The sequence below is a fragment of the Melanerpes formicivorus genome, unplaced genomic scaffold (genome assembly GCF_026170545.1).
Source record: "Melanerpes formicivorus ecotype bairdi unplaced genomic scaffold, bMelFor1.0.p_v2 SCAF_45, whole genome shotgun sequence".
NCBI classification, from domain to species: Eukaryota; Metazoa; Chordata; class Aves; order Piciformes; family Picidae; genus Melanerpes; species Melanerpes formicivorus.
This window is the reverse complement of record NW_027142397.1, coordinates 4490025-4512359: the sequence shown is the minus strand read 5'-3', so window position 1 is coordinate 4512359 and position 22335 is coordinate 4490025. Positions and strand designations below refer to the sequence as shown.

Here is a 22335-nt window from a genome sequence, read left to right as displayed (position 1 = left end):
GTGCAAAGTTAATTTATTCCCAACACGCCACGGTGCCAACGCTGCCTGAAGAGCCTGTGCCTGGTGGATCAGGTTGAACCTTTACCATGAGGATGATGAGAGACTGGCACAGGTTGCCCAGGGAGGTGGTGGAAGCCTCATCCCTGGAGGGTTTTGCAGCCAGGCTGGATGTGGCTGTGAGCAACCTGCTGTAGTGTGAGGTGTCCCTGCCCGAATTGGATGCTCTTTGAGGTGCCTTCCAACCCTGACAATTCTATGACTCTATGACCTAGAGGGTCCAGTGGGAGCTGGGACCACAGCTGTCCTGTAATGGGGACTTTTTGCCTTCCCTGGTGCAGGAAGAGCCCTTTGTAATGTTCCGTAAGTCGGACACAGCCCTGTTTGGGAACGACCGCTTCGAGGGCTACTGCATCGACCTGCTGAAGGAGCTGGCCGTCATCCTGGGCTTCACCTACGAGATCCGGCTGGTGGAGGATGGGAAATACGGGGCCCAGGATGAGAAGGGGCAGTGGAATGGCATGATCAAGGAGCTCATTGACCACGTGAGTGAGCCCCACCTGCAGCTGCCAAGGGGGGGGCTGTGTCCCTGGGGCCTTCTGCCTGGGGGTGGGATTGGTGCCTGCTGCTCGCTGGCTCGGGATGGCCACAGTGAGCTCCTCACCCCACCTGAGCTCTGTGTTACACAATTTGTCAGAAGAGAATCTCTTTGCCTGAATCTTCTAAATACTCATTTGGGGTGCCTGGGAAAGGCTCTTCTCATGGCACAGAAATGGGCCCTATGGCTATAGCTGCAGACCCTCCCCACGACAGGGTGCGAGCTGGACACACAGGGAGCAGGGAAGAGGCTCCTCCATGAGGCCTCCTGGGCAGGAGCTACAAGTCCCTGCTCACATCCCTGAGGACACTGCTGCCCTGTCCTGACAAACATGGGCCAGGGCACAACCCCAAGGTGGCTCAGAGATCCCGGATGCATCCCAGACACAGCTGAGGATGGAGCAGCTGTGCAGGGGACCCTTTGATTGATATTTCTTTCCTTATAAACACAGCTTATTTTCTAAAACCTCCTGGGACAGGGAGCTCCCTCTGCAACAGCAGCTGCACTTTTCCCTCTGCAGCCACTTCTAAAAGCCCATTAAACACCAGCAAAAGTGTCGTGGCAGCTTTCCTCTCACCGCTGCCAAAGAGTCACCTCCTCTCAAACCTCGCCTCGCAGCCAGAGCTCGCTCCCTTTCCTAATTAGATATTTTGCCTTCAGCACATCCTGTGATCCCAGAAGCCCTGCCAGGGATGGGGAGGTGGAGGTGGTGGGTTGGTTTTTTTTTATGAATCTCTGATTCCCAGCAAAGGTCTCTTGAAGAAAAGATGAGGACAAAATTAATCTGTGATCTCGGCAGCAGCCCCAGCGCTGCGACACAGCTCTCTGCTCCTCACAACCCAGCCCTTGAACCACCTCTGGAGTTCCTGGCTGCATTTTGGAAACACTGCCCAAGTAAAAAGGGGACAAAAATAATCCCACGTAGGTAGGAGCTGTGATGCTGCTGCAGCTCATGTGAGGAGAATGCCTTTGCTGGGTGAGTCACTTCAGAAGATGAGCAGAGAGGGAGCATTGTCTGGCGGGGAGGCTGCGCAGAGGGCTGGGATCTGAGCTGTGTGGCCAGATTTGGCTTGTCTGCCCTAAATGACATTGGACAAGTTGCTTCTGTGCCATGCTTCCTCCATCTGTAAAAGGCAGATGATAATGATGATGTCCCTTGCAGGGACAGAGTGATGCTTAATCAGTTTGCAGTCCTTGGATGGCTCCTCTGGAGAAGTTGCAGCACAAGGACAGGCAGGGACAGCCCTCAGGGGAGCAGGACGCTGTGCCATGGGGAAAGTGCCCCAGGCTCTGCAGAGCTGCCCTGGGAGCTTTGCTTCTAGCAAACTCCACAAGGCTCAGGCATAGATCTGATGGCCTCTTACACAACAGCCTGCCTGAGTTAGCCAAGTGACAGTGTCCCAGCAGAGGGGACCACTGCTGTGCGGTGCTGAGTGACGCATGTGACGCAGACACAAAGAGATGTGGAGTGCAGGCTGCTGGCCCCAGCAGCTCTGGGGCATGGCTCCTGCAGTCCCGCTGCTGGGAGCAGGGTTTGTAGCTCTCACCACGGAGTATCTGAAGTGCAGGGCTCTGGAGAAGGAAATTGCTCCAAAGCAGGAAATCAGATACAGGGGAGAGAAGCCAGGCTGTCATGTAGTCCCAGCCATGTCACCTTCAGTGTTCTGCAAGATGTTCCAGGGTTCTTGGGAGGCTTACAGTCATTCCCAAAGCTGTGGTCAGCTGAAAGAGGCAGACCAAAAGAGAAGGTGCAGGGAACACTAACATCAGTTCCTAACATCAACATCAAATTCCTGCTCAGCCTGCAGTGAAATACTCCTCAGCTAATCATTTCAAAAGCAAATTACCAGAGAGCAGCAGGAAAGGACCAATTCCCTTCCTCTTGAAAGTTTTGCTGCAGCACCAAGGTTGCTTTCTGCTTCCCCCCAGCAGTGCTGGGTGCAGGCCTCAGAGTGATTCATGACCACTGCCCAAAGCCCACACGAAGCCATTAGTTTCTTCATCTGCATGTCATTGCTTTTTATAGCTGTGTTTATGTAAAGCATTAAAAAGTGAAACTGCAAGCAGATGGGGCCCTTCCTCAGCGGCAAGGCATCTTCAGATCCTTGTGGGGAAAGGAGCAACCCATTGGCACTTGGCAATGGGAAAGTTCAAACTCATTTCACACCCAGTAGGGAGTGTTGCAGACAGCATTCAAGCAAAGTTGTAGTGATAAAAAGCCAGGGTTGATATCTGGGCTGGCTTTCCTCCAGACCCATTGTCTGCTTCTCATAAAAGAATTGGGATCATTCAGGTAGGAGATGAAGGCAGAGGATTTTATGAGATCCAAACACCCAGGATTAGCTCTGTGCATTGCTGAAGGGCCATGTAACTGGTATGAGACTGAGCCCCCAGGCTGTGACTGCTCTGTCATGCCCCAGGCTTGTTCAGTGCACAGGAGAGGATGCTCCCGAGGTGGAAGAGGCTAAAATGGTGATTTCTGTCACTGGGAAAGGCTGAGAGCAGTGAGAGCAGCTGATGCAGTGTAGCAGGATCAGCCTGATCTGAGGCTGAAACTGGTGACAAGAAGATAGGTGAAGCCAGGGTGGGAAACACAGAAAGAGGAGCTGGGTGTGGGTGTTGGCCAGGGCAGCCCAGGAGGGTAATTTGGGTGGTTCAGGGGTGATGGTGCCTACCAATCCAAGGTGTACATCACAGCACTGATGTTGGGCTGTTTACAGAGTGAACTCCTGTGGCTTGTTTGGGGTCACACAGCATCCTGCCTCCCTTGTCCTCTCTGATCCAGACACGTCTGCCCATGGGCAGTGATGCCTTGGGCTATGATCCTTTGTAAATTTGCTTTGTTTCCAGTCTGGTCTTCAGCATAAACAGGAAAAGCAACAGCAGTCAGAGCAGCTCTCAGCCTGACCCTGTCTTCCAGATCCCAAGCAGCAGATCTGGAGAAGACAGCCTCATGCAGTCAGATGCAAAAAGCCCAGCCCTGCCCTGCTGCCTTTCATCTGCTGCTCATCCTTCATCACAAGAAAATCCTGGGTTAGAGGAGTTCAGTCTGTTCCCTGGAGAACCAGGCTGTTTCCTCACCGTGGCTGCTTTTTTGTCACTCCTCCTGCTGCAGAGCAGCCTCAGTCAGATGGGTCAGGAAAGCTGAACCCACTCACACTGGCATTTGAGGAGGTTTGGGGCACTCAGGTGACACGGAGGAGCTCCTGTGCCGTAATAAATGGGCAACAGCCTTTGACATCCCCTCGCTACAATAATGGCACTTCCCTCTCTGCAGAACTTGTAGAAGAGATTACAAGAGGCTCATGAGGACTTCATGGTCCTTGTTCCTCCTCTTCAGCTCACAGCTAGGTTTGCCCTGCCAATATCTGTCCTTAATTCACCGGGGATATTACATTCATTAAGAGGAATGGTCTCTAAATTAGGCCTGTAAGGGAAGAAGCAGCTAGGAAGGGCTGGGGTCAGACACTCAATGCTGGTCCCTGAGCAGGGGGCACATGGTGACAGGCTGAGGTGGGACCTTGCTCTCCTCAAGCATCACTTCTCACACTGAGCCTTTGCTGGTGCCTGGCCAGCAAGAGGGGAGGCTGTGGCACAGGGCAGCATGCTGGGACCCCACCAAAGCAGCAGCCCCAAGCCAGGGCTGCAAAAGGGAGCAGTTGTGCCTCGTTGTACTCAGTGCTGTGGGGGTGCCCAAGGGTGCTGATGGGACCTGCGTGGGGCAGAGGTGGGCCCTGGTGCTGAGCAGAGGGAGCAGGAGAGCAGAAAAGCACTGCAGCCCCAGCACTGGCTGCGATGGCAAAGGGACTCAGGGGCCCAAGCCTCGATGCTGCCAGACAGGCACCTGAATGGCAACAAAATCAGCGAAATCTGCTTTATTTACCCATCTCTTAGGCAACACACATCATTAGGTTGTGTAAACACCTAACTCAGATTGACAAAATAAGCACAGAGGCAGCTTCTTTTCCTGGTTAAATATTTATCTTGGAGCTTCTGCTGTTGTGGGCTCTGCCGTGACTGGCAGAGGTCTGCAGGATCTCCACAGTGACTGGGGCTGTGCAAGAGCCTCCCTGACCCACGGGCCACATACCCTTGATAAGAGAGAGCTTGAAGATAAGCCTTAGCATTTCCTGATAAAAGCCAAGTATCTCTGCAGAGCACAGGCTCCTCCAGCCACTGAATGCCCAGTGAGCTCCCATCAGTTCCACCCAAGTGAAAACGTTCCAGCCCTGGGTGAAGGAGGAGATGCAAACCCTCTGAGGTGTGCTGGGGAAGTGTCTGCACTTGGTGCCTTGGCAAAATTCATCTCTTTGGCCTCAGTTCAGCAGAACACTTAAGAACACACACAGGACTTGGAAGGTGTGCAAGCTCCAGTAAAACTGAAGTGTGTGCTCAAGGGGATTGGCTGGACAGGGGCAATGGCAATAACTCCTCATTTTGAAGAAATCCATCTTCCTGCTCCACGGCAGAAAAGTTGGTGCTGAGTGAGAGAAGCAGCCAGGGCCTGCTAATTGACTTCCCAGTTTGTAATGTCAAAGCAGGACAAATGAAAGCTTCACCCTTGGTGGGGTTTGATTTAGTTCCTCTCAGTCAGCAAAGCCTTAATTAGGGGCCACCTTCAGAAGAATCTGCATTGATAAAAAGGGTATTGAAGTGCAGCCCAGTGGTGCCTCTAACAGCTGAGGACACCAGCCTGGGCTCCCAGCCCCTGCTCCGTGCTTGGCACTGACTGCCAAGGGCACCACAGGGCTGTGCTCAAATCCTGGGAGCTGCTGGAATGGCACAAAAAAAAGTATTCCTTCACTAAAAGAGTTTTTTAATCCTTGGTCACCCGTGCAGATTCTTCTCTCTCCATTTTCTGTGGCAAAGCACAAGCTCCTGGCTGGTCTGGAGCTTGCTCTATCATCTTGACAAATTTGCCTTGGGATCCCTCTGGCAGGCAGTGGCTGTGAGCTCTGACCACAGAGCTGCTCATTTCTCTCCTCCTTCAGAAAAATCCACAGCCAAAGCCTTCACTATCTCCTGCAGTTTCCCCTGTGGGGGCCAGGACACCTACACAGAAGTGATGGAGGAGCTGAAAAGCTGCAATTCTTTTGCAGTTTCTGCCTTGTGACTTTGGAGATTGATAAACCACAACCCTCAAGCGTGCTGTGAGGGGGTGACAGCAGCTGAGCTGCCAACCTGCTGGGCACCACTCCTCTGGGACAACCCCAAGGACACAGGCTCTGCTCCTCACAGGCAGAACTTCACCATGTCAGGTTGGGCAGCCAGCATTGCCTGTCCAATCCCAACCCCCCCCATACACTCCTGCTAAAGACCCTGTTCACTCCTGATGCCCTTGACCACTCCCAGACCTCCTCTCCTTCAGCTTCCAGTGACATCCCCGGAGCTGCAGCTGGCACAAAAGGGCTCACTGGGGGGAAAAAACAAATGTTCCCATTTTCTCTGAGTTTTGACAGATGCCAGGAACTGGAGTGGACATTTTCTGTACCAAGCCAACCACAATTCTATTTCCATTTGAGAAGTGAGAGGGAAAGGGCACAGCCAAGGTTCAGCTGAAGAATCATAGAATTGTCAGGGCTGGAAGGGACCTCAAGGAGCATCCAGTTCCAAGCCCCCTGCCATGGGTAGGGACACTTCACACTACAGCAGGTTGCTCACAGCCACATCCAGCCTGGCTGCAAACACCTCCAGGGATGAGGCTTCCACCACCTCCCTGGGCAACCTGTGCCAGGCTCTCACCATCCTCATGGGGAAGAACTTCTTCCTAGCATCCAATCTGAATCTCCCCATTTCTAGTTTTGTTCCATCCTCCCCAGTCCTATCACTCCCTGACACCCTCAGAAGTCCCTCCCCAGCTTTCTTGTAGCTCCCTTCAGATACTGGAAGGCCACAAGAAGGTCTCCTCAGAGCCTTTTCCTCCCAGACTGAACAACCCCAACTCCCTCAGTCTGTCCTCACAGCAGAGCAGCTCCAGCCCTCTGCTCATCCTCATGGCCCTTCTCTGGACACCTTCCAGCACCTCCAGATCCTTCCTGTAATAAAAGCATGTCAGAAAAAGAACATTTTCACCCTTGTTAGAGAATTCCTCTTCATTCAGGGCCTCCAAAGCTGCCTTCCTTGGAGAGCAGACCCCTCTCACACAGTGGGGATAGGCTGTGGGCTGTGTTGGGGCCATTCCTGCAGTGTGGCTGCTCGGGGGGATGGAAGCTTCTCAGTTCTAACTCCTTCTCTCCCTCCTCTGTGTCTCCCTCCCTTGGTGCTGCTCACAGAAAGCTGACCTGGCCGTGGCTCCTCTCACCATCACCCACGTCCGGGAGAAGGCCATCGACTTCTCCAAGCCCTTCATGACCCTGGGCGTCAGCATCCTCTACCGGAAGCCCAACGGGACCAACCCCAGCGTGTTCTCCTTCCTCAACCCCCTGTCTCCTGACATTTGGATGTACATCCTCCTGGCCTACCTGGGGGTCAGCTGTGTGCTGTTTGTCATAGCCAGGTAAGGGAACGCCAGCACCACCCCCACCCCGTGCCACCATGCCACATCTACTGCCATGCCACGGGATGCCCTCCTACGCTCAGCTCCATTTGCTGCCTGGCTGCAAGGGATCCAAGCAGCCAGTGGGAGCTGTGGCATCAAACCCATGTCATTGAGGACATCCCTTCTGGTGTCTCAGCGTGGGGCTGCTCACAGCTGCCAGGCTCCTCTGCCCTGTTCCCTCTCAGTCCAGGACCTCAGAGTGGTCGCAGAGGTGACGCAGACCCCATGGTGAAAATCAAAGACAAGCTGTCCTCAGGGGAAATTTGTTTCCTTCTTCAGTAGCTGGAATCTCTGTTTTATCTTTGTGCCTTGCACAGCTGAACGTGCTGGTGTGTTTGCTGTGTGACACAGACCTGCCAGCCCCCTCTGCTCTGGCAGGGCAGCAGCTCCACAGCTCTGCTCATTTCCAGTACAAAAGAATTTTAAGATGCACTTTCTTTGATGGTTTTAGACGTTTTGCTGCCTTTCCCTTTCATCAGCACCCCGCTGCTATGACAAAGGGTAACTTCCCTGCCCTGTGCTGTTCACTGTTCTTGCTCCTGTTGGGTTCCTTCTCCTCCACCCTCTCCAGGAAGCTGCCCAGCCTCCCTGCTGTGTCCTGGGCACAAAGCTCCCATGTCCCAGACTATTTCCAGCTCCTGTCTTGGAACCCTCCACCAGCAAAGCTCCCTCAAACCCTTCCCTGTATCAAAAGAACAGAGAAGCCATTGCTACAGATCAGACAATGTGTCTGTTTACAACATTAATATGCATCTAATTAGCATGTTTTAAACCCCTATATTTAAAAGCAGAGGAATTTGCATACATTTGCATGTGTTATTAATTTCAGAGAGTCTTTGATGAGGCACACAGAGTCCAGGGCTGCTCTCAATACGTGCTTCCACCTTCTCAAACCAAACCAAAGCTCTTCTCCCCTCCTCTGGGTAGCCCCCTCCCCTGCACAGCCCTTGCTGGATGTTTCCATCCTCCATGGAGACACCATGGCCATGGAAGGTTCCTAAGCACAACCTGAATTCAGAGGCTCCTTTCTCATTTCTTCCAGTTCAAGCTCAAGCAGTGGTGCCTTCAGAAAGCTCCCTGCTGACCCCACACCTCAGGCTGGGGCTCTGTGCAGCCCCCAGGGGCGGCTGTGCTGGGCTCTCCTCAGAACATCCTTCAGCAAGCAGCTTCTCTCTAAAGCACTGACATCAATCAGGCAGTCAAAGGCAAGATTAAATGGGAAACTGCAGCAACCAGAATCCATTAACCCTCATGTTACAACAAATATGTAATTTTCAACATCCCTCAGGTCCACAGAGGCATTTAGAGACGATTTCCTAAGTTCACTCTGTAATATCCTAATTACACAGCACAGCAGTTGTCAGAGTGAACTGGGCTTAGCAGCCAGCACTGCTGTCCCAAACCATCTGGGATGGTGAAGCAGCTACATCATCTGGGCCTTCCTCTGCAGAGGAAGGTGCAGAGCTGGAGAGGCTGCACATCACTCCTGGAGGACACAGAAGGCTTGAAGACCTCCACACAGGGGTGGAAACCTGGAGTCATCTGGGCTTTCCTCTGCAGAGGAAGGTGCAGAGCTGGAGAGGCTGCACATCACTCCTGGAGGACACAGAAGGCTTGAAGGCCTCCACACAGGGGTGGAAACCTGGAGACCTGCGGTTAGTCTCTGCTTTTGTCCTCAATGAAATGAACCTCAAAATCTCTCTACACCATACCAGTTATGATGTAGTACAAAGAGTTTCCCCCACGTTTTTGGCTGAAGCTAGGAGTGTTTAGCCTGGAGAAGAGGAGGCTCAGGGGAGACCTTCTTGCTCTCTACAGCTACCTGAAAGGAAGTTGTAGACGGGTGGGGGTTGGCCTCTTCTCCCAGGCAACCAGCACCAGAACAAGAGGACACAGTCTCAAGCTGTGCCAGGGGAAGTTTAGGCTGGGGGTGAGGAGAAAGTTCTTCCCAGAAAGAGCAATTGGCCATTGGAATGTGCTGCCCAGGGAGGTGGTGGAGTCCCCATCCCTGGAGGTGTTCAATAAGGGATTGGATGTGGCACTTGGAGCCATGGTCTAGTTGTCAGGAGGTGTTTGGTATTGGGTGTTGGACTTGATGATCTCTGAGGTCTTTTCCAACCTGGTTGATTCACTCTGTGATTCTGTAATACAAAATACTGCAATTCCACTTTCCTTTGCACATGCTTTGCCCCTGACACTTCTTCTGTCTTCCTCCTTTCCAAGAACACCAAGTGTTCTTTGGTGTTAATTAAGGTTCTGCAGAAATGAGCTTTTAAGGATGGAAAGCAAGAGGTTTCATAGGAAAATATTTACTGCATTCAGAAGTCATGCAAACAACATCTGCTCTGACCCCACTAAAGCCTCTAAAATCCAATTCTCCGGAGAAAACCACAGCCAAGACAGCAAAGCCTTAACTCAGAGGCATGAGTCTCCTGAACTAGGCACCAGAGTCCTCTGCTGATGCTCTAATCATAGGTCAATGCCACTTAAAACCAACTTAGGGACGATTTAGAGGCAGGCAATGGATGGATTGGATCCATCTCCCCTTTTAATCAGTCCTTGTAGTTAATGATGGAGCTCTTCCCCTACCCACCCTGGCCCCCACAGAGCCATAACCACTGGCAATTGAGAAGGCTTCCTGGGGGTGATTGGTCTGGTGCCCAATGCCAGGTTGTGAGTGGGGCGTGCAGCTGGCTGACCTGAAGTGGCACCTCAGACTCACACGGCCTTCAAATTACAGCTAATCACCTTTGGGCAGGCTTAATGCTCCTCCTAATTGCAACGAGGCCTGGGGCATCCACTAAGAAGTTCCTCTGGAGGTGCAATTTAGACTCAAAAGGTATTTTGTGCTTTATCTTTAAACCTGCTCTGAACTGCTCCCCTGTCAAGAAGAAGAGACAAGAAAATAGCTCTCATTTGTGAAGAGCTAATTCCCAGGTGCTGTTTGCACCTGAGTTAAAGGGAACCAGCCCATGGAGGATCCTCAGCAGCCCCCATTTATTCTGGCTCCAGCTGTATGGGGTCAACCAGCTTGGCTTGCTCCTTCCTTCATTACCCTCAGCTTCTGCTAATGGCCTCTCTCACTCTTCAAGCACTGGAAACTGTCCCTGCTTTGCAGCTTTCTGAATATTTCTCTGTCATTTGAGCAGCACCAGTAGGTTTCCACTCAGAGACCTTGAAGTTCTTCAGTGTGTCATCTTGTCAGGCTCATTTGATCTCACCAATTCCCTTTCTGTTTCAAAGTCTTTCATTGGCAGCCTTCCCCCCCCCAATAACGAAAAAAAGTTTTCATCTAATTCCTGAACTTTGGCTTTGTTCAACAGAAGAGGCTTAGGCAGCATCCTTCACACACCACTGCTGGGGAATCACAGGGTCTCAAGGATAGGCAGCACAGAAAGCCAGCTCTGAATGCAGCCCACTTCTTGCTCTCCCTCTCTGACTTTCTCTCATTTGAACCAAGCTGAGGGAGAGGGCAGGAAGAAGGACCCAGCCAGGACTGTCAGGTGAACCAGCAGGACAGTCAGGGTGAGCCTGAGGGTCCCCACTGCAGAAAGGCAAGATAAAGGGAAAGGAGAAGAAGTGAAACTGCATCTTGCATCTGGAAAATATGGAGCAAAAGGTGGGACAGATGTACCCAGGAGGAGCTTTCCCACAAGCACAAAAAGACCTGTGCACTGCACCCAGTCCATCCCCATGATGAGGGATTCCCCCAGACACCCTCCTGTGCTTTGCCCTGCCCAGTTTAAATCATAGAACTTCATAGCATCATAGAATCAATAAAGTTGGAAAAGACCTCAGAGATCACCAAGTCCAGCCCATTACACAACATCTCATGACTAACTAAACCATGGCTTCAAGTGCATGGCCCGGGGACCACAGCTCCTTGCTCCTGGAATGTCCCCAAGTGTCAGGCTCTGAAGAGAGTCCCATGGCCCCACTGTGCCCAGCAGAGGCTGGAGAGGTTTGTGCCAGGAGGGACAGAACTGAGGCTCTTCTCTCCAAATCCATCCAAAGGGCTGACTGAGGGCACCCATGAGCTCAAGCCCCAAGACATCTCCTTGGGTAGCAGCATCTGCCAGAGAACCTCAGAGAAGTGTCTCCTAGCACAGGCTGTGGGCTGGGCTTGCAGGAAGGGCTGCTGTGAAGCTACAGGGATTTCAGGAGGAAGTGGAGATGGTAATTAATGCCTGGTTCAAAAGCAATTAGACCAATTATGTTTTAATTTAATCTCTGCAAAAATTTGGGACTCTTAGAAAATGTAAATAAACAGCTCTAAAAATATTAATCTCTCTCCTGTGGAGCATCCTCCTCGGATCCTGCCTGAAAGAGCTACGTTCATGCAGCACTTGCCTACCACACCATCATTTGCAGAGACATCATCTCTGAGCATTCCCTGGCTTTGCCCAAGACCTCCAGGGCTGCCCATGGGATACATCCCACAGGGAGTGAGTCTCCTCCCTCCACCTGCAATGGGGCTGAGCATGGCAGCAGTCCACAGAGAACCCACATCGATGGCACTGCTGTGCTGGTGCCCTGGCCAGGAAGGATTCCTGCTTGTCAGCAGGGTGGGAAGTTCTCTTTCCCACTTGGCTAAATCCCACCCTGATTCCCAGCTGCACCAGCAGGAGAATCCCCTGAAATGCCCTGGTTTGTCCCAGCTACTGCTGCAGAATCACTGTGGAACCTCTCCTCTGCCAGTCTAAAACACCACAGTTTGGAACTGTTGCCTTTAGAGGTTGTGTGCCTGCACCAGATCCCATCCCATCATCTGCTGCAGTTGCTGTTGTGTGATGCAACACTGCAGAGAGGATCCAAAGCGACCAAAGGTTTTGGGGAAGCAGCCTGAGCTACCTCAGAAGGCTCTGGCTTCCCAGCTTCCCTTGCTCCACAGTGCAGGGCCTGGGGCTTAGCCACTTTGGTCACTTTGGAACATCTTGGCTGAATTTGTCATCACCCCAACAAGCCTCATGGCCAAAGGGGTCAGCAGGCCCTGCACAGCACCACAAGAGGCATTAAGGTTCTTTTTTCTCTCCTGCTCCTTCAGGGTCTTGTCAATCCCCATCCCCACTAACAGCTCTCACTTTCCCTCTGCCACCACAGGTTCAGCCCCTACGAGTGGTACGATGCCCACCCCTGCAACCCAGGCTCGGACATCGTGGAGAACAACTTCACCTTGCTGAACAGCTTCTGGTTTGGGATGGGAGCACTGATGCAGCAAGGTACAGCAGCACTCCTTGCACACACACACACCCCCTGGCCCCAGCCCCTTTCCTCTGCCTTTTTACATTTAAAATCGATTTTCTTCACCACAGGAAAATGATAAACCATCTGAAGTGCTCCTCAGCACCAGCTCCCTGTGGAAAGGGGGGCATGTGGGACTGGGTGGGAGAGATTCTCTCCCCCAGCACCTCCTGCCACGTGCCAGGTGCCCGCTGCTCCAGATGGAGATGTGCCACAGGGCACTGCAGCACCCAAGGGTGCTGCTCCCCAGGGAGCTGGGTGCATGGCAGGCAGCTCAGGCTGGGGCTGAGGCCAGCAAGGAACCCATTACTGCAAGAAGGGGCCGCTTATTCGACCAATTTGATCAGCGGAATCCAACTTTATTGAGCATCAGACACATCTTATATACAGTTTGCTATAATTATGCCCACTTGGCAACATACTATTGGTTGCTGTCTAAAAGGTTACATCATTGTTTTCACAACTCTGTGGAATTCTTCTATCCGGCCTAATTGCTCTCTTTCCCAGATCTCGCCTCCTCCTTATCTTGCTTGCCTCCCATCTCAGGGGCAGCTGGACTTCAGCATACCAAGCAATCAGCACTTTCTCACATCTCTTACGGCGCCACTATATTATCAACAGAGAATTCTTCAAGGCCTGAATTGCACAGGCGTTCCTGGGACCCAAGGCCCCTCTTGCTCAAAACAAACCCCAACAACCCATCAGACCAGAACCTCATCAGAGTTGGTCACTGCCTTGGTTATTCCATACTTTGGATTTCACCTCCACTCAGACACTAACTGAGCTGGTTGCACAGCAGGGATGGAGAACCAGAGGGGGATGTATGCCAGGGCTGAGTCTTGTCTGGAGTATCTCAGGAAGAGGCTCAGAGTTTTTATGCCAAGCAAGTCACCTGATTCCTTCTGTGGCAGAGCAGGACAGAGCTTCTCACTCATTTTCTTTTTTTACCTTTTCTTTTTGGCACCTGCCTCTATTTCTCTTTTCCGCCTTCTGAGGGTCAAACCCCTGTCCCAGGAGCTCCCCATTCAGCTCTGGGCCAGGCTCAGGCTCACCCCAGGAGCTGCAGCTGGCTGCTGGCACACAGAGCAAGATCTGCTGCCACACAGAGCAAGATCTGCTGCCACCAAAGCTCTGGCAGGTGTTGGAAGGAGCAGCTCCTCAGCCTGCCAACAGCAAGCACGCACTCGATGATGGAGAGGTGGCATGTTCACAGGTGTGCTGCTGCTGAGTGCAGGGAGGGGCTCCCACCCACCCTTGGAGCCCTGAGAGGAGAACTGCCTTCACCTTCCTCAGCTCTGGAACGCACCAAGCTCAGCAGCAGCAGCTCATGGGTTCTGTCAGCTCTTACTTCTGGCAGTTCAAGTGATTTGTTTAATTTCAGGATGTCTGTCCTGGCTGGCTCTTGTTTTAAATCAGCTAGCACAGAAGACAAGGCATCTTGCCCTCTGCTCTGTCTCCAATTTCATCCTCATCTGGCCACTCTGCACATGGTGAAATGGCCCAAAAATTCCTCTAGCAGAGGGCAGAGGGGGTGGCAAAGGCTGTGCCTGGCAGCTCTGCCTGGCAGCCGCTGCCTGCGAGACGAACGCTTTACCAGCGTAAAATACAGCAACAGGGACCTTAGCAATGGGATGTGGATGGGATTACATCCCTGTGTGGGGATGGAACAGAGGAAATGGAATGCTGAGAGGTGGAGTGAATAGAGTAAATCTGTGTTCAGAAGAGAGCAGAGGGGGAGCTTGTGAGCAGCTCTGTGTAAGGAGCAAAATTCAGCTGTGATCTAATTGCAGAAAATCCCGGAATAGAAGTAAGTGGAAAATGTCAAACATTTGTCACACTTTAATTTACCGTGGCCCAGCAGTCCCACACGGAGAGCAAAAGAACCACGGCAGCAGCCTGGTGGCTTGCACACTGCTCCCAGCCCCTCCTGCTGCAGCCTGCAGTGGGGCTCCTGCCCCGATCCTGGCGGCTCCGGCGGACGGTGCCCGTTCCCAGCAAGCTGGTTGAGCAGGATGAATCATCCCCTGATCACATGCTGAGAAATGAAAGGAGCTCCATTCTTTTTAACTCGGTTCTGCATCTAAGAAGAAGAAGATTTCAAAGCTAGGCTGATGTCACACCACCCAATGCATCAAAAGGCAAGAGATGGAAGGGGAAAGAAGCAGGATCTGGAGAAGAACCCAAGCAGCCCTCAAAATCCAAGGCTCTTCTGCTTCCTATTGCCTTGCAGCACTCAGATGGGAAGAAAAGCCACGCTCTGTGCTGTGCTTTGATGCCACCCTGCTTAAAAACCGCTTTGCAAAGCCCCATCTTTGTTGTAAATTCCAGGTTGGAGATATCCTCTGAACGCAGTGGCTTCAAACCCAAAGCTTTTCCCTGGCTTTAAAAGGTATCTTGGGCGATTACAAAAATAGCACAACCCATTTAGTCCTTCCTGTCTGCTCAATGAAAGTCATTCCAGACCTGCTTTTACACCTTTTGTGCTGTAGCATCTCCTGCCTCCCTTCTTCTAACTGGCATTCAAAGCACTGGACCCTGATAGCTCCTTTCTCTTGCTGTTTGATTTTTCTGTGGGGTACTTTTTTTTCAAGCCTTGTGTATTTGAACACACTCCCCAGAGTGAGCCCTTTGAAAAGTAATCCCTAGAAAAGCAAAGCCCTTTTCAAATGGCAGAACAAAACACTCATATAAAAAAAGTTCATCAATGGCTCACTATTTAAAGCTCATAAAAGCAGCCTGCTTAATTACTTCAGTTGGAACAGTTCCTGTAAATTGTGTGTGCCCAAGGTCAGCAAGAAAAGGTTTCTACAACTGCTACAAACCTTCCCCCACCCCCTGTTTGTTTGCCTCTAAGATGCCTGGATAATTTGCCTCCAAGATGCCTGGATAATTTGCCTCCAACTCAGTTGGCTTTAATTGGACTAGGGGAAATGGGGAAAAAAAACCAACTAGAAATGGGTAGGTTCAGATTGGATGTCAGGAAGAAGTTCTTCCCCATGAGGGCGGCGAGACACTGGCACAGGTTGCCCAGGGAGGTGGTAGAAGCCTCATCCCTGGAGGTTTTAAAGGCAAGGCTGGATGTGGCTCTGAGCAAGCTGATCTAGTGTGAGGGGTCCCTGCCCATGGCAGGGGGGTTGGAAGTGGATAATCCTTGAGGTCCCTTCCAACCCTGATAATTCTATGGTTTGGCTGAAACCCAGAGGAGGTGGAGCAGGGTTTGTGGAGGAGATAAAGGCTGGAGTCGGAGGTGCAGCTCTGAAGGTAGTAAAGCCTCCTGGGTGCTGTTTCTTCCCCTTGTTCCTGGGTATCTCTTTAGAGGCAGGGGTGGAGGCTGGGGCTCCCCAGGGTGGGGAAGGCACCTATGATTCTATGATTCCATGATTCTAATTGCATTGCTGTTGCGGCAGGGGAATCGAACTCCTTGTATGCAGAGGGCTGTGCGTAGTGGAGGCCTGGCTGTAGCAAATGGGTCCTTTCTCTCTCCTTTCCCCTGTCCCACCCCCAGGCTCTGAGCTGATGCCCAAAGCACTGTCCACACGGATCATTGGTGGCATATGGTGGTTCTTCACCCTCATTATCATCTCGTCCTACACGGCCAACCTTGCTGCCTTCCTGACGGTGGAGAGGATGGAGTCCCCCATCGACTCGGCAGATGACTTGGCAAAGCAGACCAAGATAGAGTATGGGGCAGTGAAGGATGGAGCTACCATGACCTTCTTCAAGGTGAGACCAGGCAGAGCCTTTCTGCCTTCCAGGCTGTGGTGGGTTGAAATTTCACCCCCTCCCCCCCTGCAACATTAACTTTGCCAGAGCAGCTCAGTTGGCAGCAAATGAAAGCTGTATTTACAGGCAAGACTGCAACCTGCAATGGAATGCAATGAATCTGTACAAAATACCCAGGATTTACAATACTTACAGGTATTTACAATTAATAAACAGCACAGGAACCTCCTCTGCTCAAAGACCAGGGGAAGCTACTAGCTTCTCCTTCCCTGCCTACCCAGACCCCCCTGCACAGAAGAAGGGAGAAAGAAACAGAAAAATGTTAATACCAAACCAATGCAGCCAAGGCCAAGCAGGAGCAAGTTAGTCAGAGCAAAGAAGTGAAAAGAGAAGAGAAGAAGAAATTATTTCTGTATAATCAATTAGGAAGAAGTTCTTCCCCATGAGGGTGGTGAGAGACTGGCACAGGTTGCCCAGGGAGGTGGGGAAAGCCTCATCCCTGGAGGTTTTCGCAGCCAGGCTGGATGTGGCTGTGAGCAACCTGCTGCAGTGTGAGGTGTCCCTGCCCATAGCAGAGAAGCTGGAACCAGATGATCTTTGGGGTCCCTTCCAACCCTAACAATTCTATAACTCCACCTAGCCTCTCCTCATAGGGCTGTGCTCCAGACCTCTTCCCAGCCTCGTTGCCCTTCTCTGGACATGCTCAAGTGTCTCAATGTCCTTGAATTGAGCAGCCCAGAACTGGACACAGTAATCAAGGCGGTTTTTTTCCATTCCCCCTAAACCTATCATTACCTGACACCCTAGAAGTCCCTTACCTGCCCCATTTCCCCCTTTTTCTCCTCAAATCCCAGAGCACCTGTTGGAGTCTCCTCCCACCCCAGGTGTTGCCACTTGGCCCACCCCACCTACTCCCCTATTTAATGCCCCTAGGAAGGCAGAAGCTCTAAGCTGAGCCCATCTGGGCTGGAGGATCCTCCTCTCATCACTGGTGAGTGCCCTTGGTGCACACTGGGTGATGGTGGTGGTGACAACAAAGGCCGGGGGGCCTGGTGGCCCCCCGGTTGTTAGGGCAATGATTGATGACTGCTCCAATATCATCCATGGCTGCTGGCTTGTCTGTATCTGCTCTGCTTATTCCTGATGATCTCTAGAGGTCTCTTCCAACCTGTAACATCCTGTGATCCTTGGCAAAGCTTTGCCACCTGAGCTTACTTAGGCTCACATCTGGCTTTACACATGCACCCCCTGGTGCCAGTGAAAGTCACAGTTCCAAAATTGCAGTGGTTTTACAGCTTTGGAGACTGTACCCAGTGCTGGCTCAGACCCCCTCCACCAAAGCCCATGTCAGACACCACAGGGCAGGTGAATCTCACATCAAAGCTCTGCAGAAAAGCTTTCTGTTCCCTGAAGTATCTTCCCCATCTCCACCCTTCACCCCATGCAGCTCCTTCTTGGTCTCTGCACCACCAGCTCCCCAGAACCCTTGGAGCTGAACCTCCAGCCTTTGGGAATGGAGAAGAGAACAAATGAAACCTAAAGTGGGGCAGCTGCTGCTAGGTGCCCTCCCTGCCCAGTGCTTTTTTTGTAGCTGAAATATCTTTCTTGTCCTTCAGCTATTCACATTAACGTAGTCAAGTCTTATTAACCTCTGAAACCCCACATGAGGTAGCACCACCAAGGCATGGGCACAACCAAATTACACTGAATTTCTTCTCTTTAAAGCATAATTAGTATCAGAAGTTAGCCAACACTGTAGAGAAGGGGGCTGAGATCATTCACATTTCACTGTTGCCTCAAAAATGGATGGAAGCTGAGAGGCTCCAAAAGCCCTTTAAAGCCCCAGGTGGCCTGGAAAGCAAACTGTGAAAGCAGAGGGGTTGGAGGGTGAGAAAGGAGCTTGAGCAGCCCTGAGAGGAATCACCCTAGCTGGGGGAGGAGTTGAAATTCCAGGGTGAACTCAAAAAGCCATCTTTCAGGGAAAGGTTTGGAATTCCCTCCAGAGGGTACTTGGGGTCCAGCACCACAGCCCTTGAGTGATGTGGTGCTCTCCCTGGGTGCTGTCAGCAGAGCCTGTGGGGCAGGAATGGGACTGCAAAAGCACTGGGGAATATTCTTTCCCCTTCCAGTCACCCCAGGTCATAAGGAGACAGAGGGGCCCAAGTGTGGCAGAGTTCATGCTTTAGAGAGCAGGCTGTGCCTGGAATGCTGCAGTAGCTGGAAGAGGCACAGTGCAAAGGCTGCCAGTCTGGGCTGGAGCAGTTTAGTTGCCAAGAGCCATTAACAGAAGCCAACCTGCTGAATGTTAATGTCAGGAAACAGAAACATTCTTCTGCGGCTTCCCTTAGCTAGGAGGTGGTAAAGGAGCCATTACGCTTCCTGAACCTCTGTGCTCACTTTGCTGGGCAGGAATTGCAGACTGGTAAAGATACAAGGAGGATGTGGTTTGCTCTTTAATTAATTCAGGGAGCTTAAAACCTTGCCTAGCAGAGTAGGTTGCTGCTGGTTAGATTGCCCTCTGCAGTGGGGCTGGGGCTGCAGCTTCATCTTTGGCGTGGTCAGATGTGTTGTGTTACCTTCCAAATGCTATGGAAACCTGGAACAGCTGCCAGGAGAGGACAGACTCTTACTGGTGTGCTTTAACTGCTCTTCCCAGTAAGAGATTTACATGGGAATAAAAGGAAACTGCCTGTTTTAAACCCCATCAAGGGCACAGCATATTTATGGCCTCATATCATTATCCATCAGAATCATTCTGCAGGCATTTGCAGTGGTTATTGATCTAGCTCCTCTTTCTCTTCTCATGTTGTTATTATGGCTGTTTGGAGATGAATGCTCCAGAATGTCCCTTCTGACACCTCTGGAGAGGTGAGCACATTCCTGTGGGATGTTTCATTCACTTGTCCTCTATGTACAGAGAGCTACAGGAGAGCTGGAGTCTCTCCCACCAAGGTCTTTGTCCAATCAGGGTAAATCCTGTGGTGCTTCCAGCATGGCTGTTCTGCCAGCCCCACCTTCAAGGGGCATCTGTCAAACAGCAGAGAGGTCCAGGGGACAGAGCAACTGGCACCTTGGGTGTCTGCTGAGGACCTGCCCTCCCTCCAGACGGGTGGGACTGAAGGAACTGAAGGTGCATGGGGCTTTGTGTCACATTCTTCTGCTCTGTTAGAGAGATGGCTCTGTGCGATTGCTGCCCTTGTAAAGGTCATTATTGTCCTTCACTGGATCTTTCTCAGCCCTTCCAGCACCTGGGAGGTCTAACCAAGCAGAAGCAGGGGCTGCAGGAGGAGAGCATCGTCCTGGAGCTGAGCTTAAGCAGCAATGAGAAACACGAGGAAGACAAACCCTTTGCATACTCTTCCCTGAGATGCCTCCCAAAGCACTCACCAGTTTGCTGCCCGAGGTCAGGCTGACTGAGGGCTCACACAGAGCTCACTGAAGTCCCTGCAGAAGTTCCCAGCTGACCCAAGCCAAAGCACATCCCTGGGGCAGCCTCACAGCGATTGATCCTGCCCCCGCACAGGCTTCTGCCCCTGCGGCTGAGCTATCCAGCTACGGCAAGTGGGCAGCAGAAGAGGGAGTTCTCCCAACCCTCCTGGCGGATTTTGATTGCATGGAAAGAACTTTTGAGAAGCTACTTCTTGCAGATCGAGCTACAGGAATAAACACAGATCAATTAACTTGGGAACAGCATCCAGTGCCCATCATGAATCATGCCAGAAAGCCTCGTGTCTCGCAGAGGATGCTGCCTCTGAGCAAATGCTGGCTTTGGAGTAGGGCTGTGAGAGTCTGGCTGTGTGTGTGTGCAGACATATTCACTTGTAGAGAAATGTTAAATCCTCAAGAGTAAGTATCTTCACTTGGTGAAAATCAATTTATTTTTTTTCCATACAGGCTGGAATTGAAAATCTTAAGCCTGCAAGTTGCTTTCTTGCCAATTTCACTGATAAAAAAGCCTCTATGTCTTGGCAAGATGCCTTGTAGTGGCTCCTCTAAACTATTCCATTAATTTATTTGGGTGACTGCTCTTGAAGCATTGGTTATTAGAGGCAGCTTCTGAGCTGTGACTCTAAAGAATGAATCCAGAGGCACCGTGAGCATGGCTGCGTTTGGAAGGGCCGGTGCTCAGCTCACACACAGCTCATTGAGCTCCAGTTTATGAAGATGCAGAGGACACCGGCCAGATTCTGATCTGATTTATCCCACCCAAAAATGAAGAGAAGCTCCACTCTCATGAACTGCTGGGAGAGGTGGAAGTGGGGGAGCTACAGAATCCCCCAGAGTGAACCATGAGCAGCAGCAGTGACCAGCAGCGTTCAAGCACCGCCTTTGTTTATCAGCAATAATCTCCATCATGCCTAACACTCCAAAGGTCCTGACTCTGGGACTTCTCTACCAGGAAGAAGTTGGTGTCAGGTCATTTATCTTAATGCTTCAGAGCAAGCAAGCCCTTCCTCTTCATCTCCCTTTGACAGCAAAAAGGGCACAGGAGGGGCTCCCTGCCTGCTACTAACTCAGTTTGGAGAAGATCTTATTGTAGCTTTCCAATATCTGAAGGGAGCCTACAAGAAAGCTGGGGAGGGACTTTTTAGGGTGTCAGTGCTAGGACTAGGGGGAATGGATCCAAGCTAGAGGAGGGGAGATTTAGATTAGACATTAGGAAGTTCTTCACCATAAGGGTGGTGAGAGATTGGAACAGGTTGCCCAAGGAGGTGGTGGAAGCCTCATCCCTGGAGGTTTTTGTAGCCAGGCTGGATGTGGCTGTGAGCAACCTGCTGTGGTGTGAGGTGTCCCTGCCCATGGCAGGGATGATGATCCTTGAGGTCTCTTCCAACCCTGACAATTCTGTGATTACTTTTCTACAGGCAGTGGAAGTAAACAGAGATTCCAGAGAGAATCCCCTAGCCACAGCACACCAGCTCAAAGCAGTAACCAACCCCAACAGGGATTTCATAAGGCAAATCAGAGTTCAGCAAAACAAACTCAATTTCTGTGTGTTTTGGAGTGGCCTTTAAATTGCCACTGAGATGGGTTTGCTTCTGTGGTTCTCAGGTGATGTCTTCCAAGTCATAGAATCACAGAATTGTCAGGGTTGGAATGGACCTCAAGGATCAGCCAGTTCCAAGCCTCCTGCTATGGCCTGGGACACCTCACTCTACAGCAGGTTGCTCACAGCCACATCCAGCCTGGCTGCAAACACCTCCAGGGATGAGGCTTCCACCACCTCCTTGGGCAACCTGTTCCAATCTCTCACCACCCTTATGGTGAAGAACTTCCTAACATTCAATCTCCCCACTTCCAGTTTTGTTCCATCCTCCCCAGTCCTATCACTCCCTGACACCCTAAAAAGTCCCTCCCCAGCTTTCTTGTAGCCCCCTTCAAATACTGGAAGGCCACAATTAGGTCTCCTTGGAGCCCTCTCTTCATAAGTCCCCCCAAGTGACCATTTTTCAGTTCAGCTGAAGTGTGCTGGGAGGAGGGAAGTGAGGAAGGAACATCTTGTCCTCTGACAGGAAGAAATGTAGAGTGGTTGAAGCTCCCCAGAACAGGGTGTGAGCTGGAGCTGTGCTGCTCACTATGGTTGTTGACTGATGACTGCTCACCATGACTGACAACTGCTTCTGGACTGGACTCTTGACAAACAGCTCCATCCATCAGCTGCTGGTGCTGTGCTGAGAGCTGCAGGAGGGGAGCTGTCACTTGGAACAGGAGAGTTCTTCTCTCATGTTAGCCAAGTTAGAGAAACTAATAGGAAATAAACTCCTGGTGCAGAGGTGGAGGCTTCAGCCCAGGGGAAAGCCTGAGAATGCCCTACCCAGAGCCACGTGTGGAGCTGCCCTGCTCACCCTGAGGGTCTGTCCTGCCCTCCCTGAAGGGGCTGCCCACAGCCTTTGGGGAAGAGGAAGCCATCACAAGCAGCAGGGTCCTGCTGTGGCGTTACATCCCCTCTCTGCTGAAGGATTTGGATCCCTGTGACCAGGGCTCTGTTCCCTTTGGTGACAGGCAGCTCTGGCTCAGGGGCAGTGCTCCGCAGCCATGGGTGCCCCCAGTCAGCACACCCAGAGCAGGGCTTTTATCAGCATAGCCAGACCTGGCCAAGCTGGGCTCCTCCTGCATTTCAAACCCCAATTATGTCCTTTCAGCTGGTCAGGAGCAGTGATTTAAGAAGAGGAGAGAAAAGTGCTTTTTCTCTTCTAGGAGCCCTGTCTGATGTAATTTAAGTTGCCTGAAGAGCTAC

General features: G+C 51.6%; 1 protein-coding gene across 1 annotated transcript in view; it reads left to right on the top strand.

Moving 5' to 3' along the window:
* GRIK3 (glutamate ionotropic receptor kainate type subunit 3) overlaps positions 1-22335 on the top strand; it is a 127178-nt gene that overhangs the window by 98960 nt on the left and 5883 nt on the right. Inside the window, exons 10-13 of the mRNA XM_068159372.1 lie at positions 339-542; positions 6868-7091; positions 12234-12352; positions 15880-16097. Of these exons, the coding sequence (XP_068015473.1) occupies positions 339-542; positions 6868-7091; positions 12234-12352; positions 15880-16097 (765 nt within the window). The remainder of the gene's footprint in view (positions 1-338; positions 543-6867; positions 7092-12233; positions 12353-15879; positions 16098-22335) is intronic.